At 41.2% G+C, this 2,500-nt stretch overlaps 1 protein-coding gene across 1 annotated transcript; it reads left to right on the forward strand.

The window, feature by feature from the left end:
• Nucleotides 1–145: 145 nt before the first annotated feature.
• c8h3orf38 (chromosome 8 C3orf38 homolog) lies at nt 146–2,136 on the forward strand. Its single transcript, XM_088382363.1, has 4 exons — nt 146–496; nt 874–1,049; nt 1,131–1,351; nt 1,428–2,136. Exons 1-4 carry the CDS (start codon nt 370–372, stop codon nt 1,792–1,794), a joined length of 891 nt encoding a protein of 296 aa, XP_088238489.1. The 5' UTR covers nt 146–369; the 3' UTR covers nt 1,795–2,136.
• Nucleotides 2,137–2,500: the final 364 nt, after the last annotated feature.

Below are 2,500 nucleotides of genomic sequence, written 5' to 3' on the forward strand. Positions count from 1 at the left end.
TTGCAGCCTGGATGCAACAATCGTTCATATTGCATATGTTCATATTCAGCAGCCAATCATATTTTAGCAGGGCGGGTCCTGCCGAGAATTAAGTGGGACGCTGAGCGACCCATATCGGACTTCCCCATTTGGTGGATCTTTTTTTTCTCGTCCAAAACATTACCATTTTATCACTTTTGACATCAAACTGTCCTAAAAAACAACTCCCTCAATACAAACGCACTTTATTGCTTATTAACAGAAAAATGAATTGCCAATTTTAATGCGGAACTACTGTTCCTCTTCTTGTTTTGCCCGAAATATGTTTGGAATCGGACTAGGCTGTGTTGCTGAAAGACAAGCCTGTTTGTTTACTTTGAGACGAATAAAATGTCGATCCTGTCAGGACCAGAGCGTTCTGGCTGTTTAGAAATACTGAATTTGATGTCGAAAGAGGACCTACTTTCACTGAGTGACACTGTCACCAATAAAATGATTGCGGTGGAGGACATTGCAGGTAAACGTCTTCTCGGAGATACTTAGCAAGTCAGTGAAATGTTTAGTGAGCATGTCTTGTTCAATGTCTTCATACAATGTCGACATACCTTGTTTTTTGTTGTACTAAGTTCATTTTGTTTTTACTTGTTAATCACTTCACTGGTTCTTTTATCTCAAACAAAATATTTTAGGTTGCGTTACCTGACATGTTTCGGCTTGTACTTGAGGGTCTGATGAAGGCGGAAGTACAAGCCGAAACATGTCAGGTAATGCAACCTAAAATATTTTGTTTGAGATAAAAGAACCAGATAAGTGTACCTTGTTTTTTGGTCAATATTTTGCACTAAAGAGAAGTGTAACGGTCCTTCTTCTTTCATTTTATATTTTGTATTAAAGAGGCCAGAGCGACAATCCTCTCCTTCTCTAAAAGTGCAGAGGAGCTGCTGAAAAGGAAGAAGGTACACCGTGAAATTATATTCAAGTACCTGGCCCAAGCGGGGGTGGCAATGCCCCCCAGTAGTGAGAAACACCTGTTGGTGAAGAGGACGCTGGAGCTATGGTCAAGTGCAGAGGTAGGGGCATATTGAAACATTTGGACACACCAAAGTAAGCTGATTTTTTAAAAACATTTGTAAACATTATTGTGATCACAGAGAGTGACAGATGACCCCACGAAGAGACCAACGCCAAAGACAGACATTGAAACAACAAACGTGAAGGCTGACGGTGACTGCGACACTTGGATTCTGGGGCAGCAGTTCTGCATTTGGTTTTTCAAGCTGTTGAACAGTCAAAACCCGTCACTGGGCCACCAAGCTCAAGACTGGGGACCACAGCACTTCTGGCAAGATGCGAAACTCCGCCTTGCTGCCAGGTGTCATGTCAAAAACTTACTGGCCACAGTCTAAGATCAATAGACTTTTTTTTACTGTTGCACTTGTCTTCCTCAGAGCTGCCAATGACCAGTTGGAGGAGTTTGTGGGTGCAGATCTGGTCAGCAGCCGTCTACTGGCCTTGACCAAGGAGGAGCGTCTCTATTTCAGCCCCAATTTGGAGCCGCGCGGCCTCAAGGCACTGTCCTCCCCCCACGGCCTGGTTCTGGTGGCTGTTGCTGGAACCATCCACAGAGACACCGTCTGCCTTGGCATGTTTGAGGAAGTAGTTGGACTTATTCGCGCCCCGCTGGATAACAGCAACTGGAAGATCAAGTTTATCAACTTGAAGATCCGAGGGCAGGATGCTCTGGGTGGGACGCAGACAACAGCACCAACCTTGACTTATGACTCCAGTGAACTGAAGATGCTCTGTACTTTATGATGATGTCTGTTTCATGTGTTACATTTTACAAGTTTAACTGAAAACTCTGTTTGTATTTATGAACATAACCAAATCCTACTGGGTTTGACTCTTCTTAGAATAATGCCAATGTGTGTGCTTCAGTCGATTCGGATGCATTACCTAAAGCATGAAAAAAAAAAATATTTTTTTTTTTCACGACCAATTCTTATAGATTTTTTAGATTTTATTTTACCATGTTGAAAGATTTGTTGATAGATCTGTTAGATTTTATTTTCACATCTTTTAAGATTTCTTGATCTCTGCCCTCATGACAACCATCACATAAATATGTATATATCAAATAAAGTATTTATATTGGTTCTTTGGATTTCAAAACGTTCAACTAAAATTGAATGGGGGTTTTCCCCCCCATGGTCATATGCGGTCTCTTCAGTCGAATGAGCTTAGTAAAGGAATGAGGAAGCATTGTGTTTTTTTCATGGACACGAAAGCATTTTTATTCTCAATTAGTTACACAATTTATTTATATGTCTCGTCAATGGTGGAAAAATATTGGAAAATATTTATTTTGTTCTCATTCTTTGCATCACACAAAACAGGCTTTTGAGCAAGGCAGCGTATAATTTTTTTTTAGAGCTCATCGGGTTTTGGCGTTTTTAAAATGTTGTTTCCATGTTGGCCTCTAGATGACGGTGTTGCTCCTCCAGAGTGTCTCCTCGCCTCC

Source organism: Syngnathus floridae, chromosome 8 (genome assembly GCF_059516105.1).
Source record: "Syngnathus floridae isolate MCC-2025c chromosome 8, RoL_Sflo_1.0, whole genome shotgun sequence".
Lineage (NCBI taxonomy): Eukaryota > Metazoa > Chordata > Actinopteri > Syngnathiformes > Syngnathidae > Syngnathus > Syngnathus floridae.

What these genes read in the sequence shown, in the direction of transcription:
- c8h3orf38 (XM_088382363.1), top strand. Translation starts at nt 370, where the DNA reads ATGTCGATCCTGTCAGGACCAGAGCGTTCTGGCTGTTTAGAAATACTG. An exon ending in TGCGGTGGAGGACATTGCAG is followed by an intron (nt 497 to 873) that starts GTAAACGTCTTC and finishes TTTGTATTAAAG; the next exon opens with AGGCCAGAGCGACAATCCTC. An exon ending in AGCTATGGTCAAGTGCAGAG is followed by an intron (nt 1,050 to 1,130) that starts GTAGGGGCATAT and finishes TTGTGATCACAG; the next exon opens with AGAGTGACAGATGACCCCAC.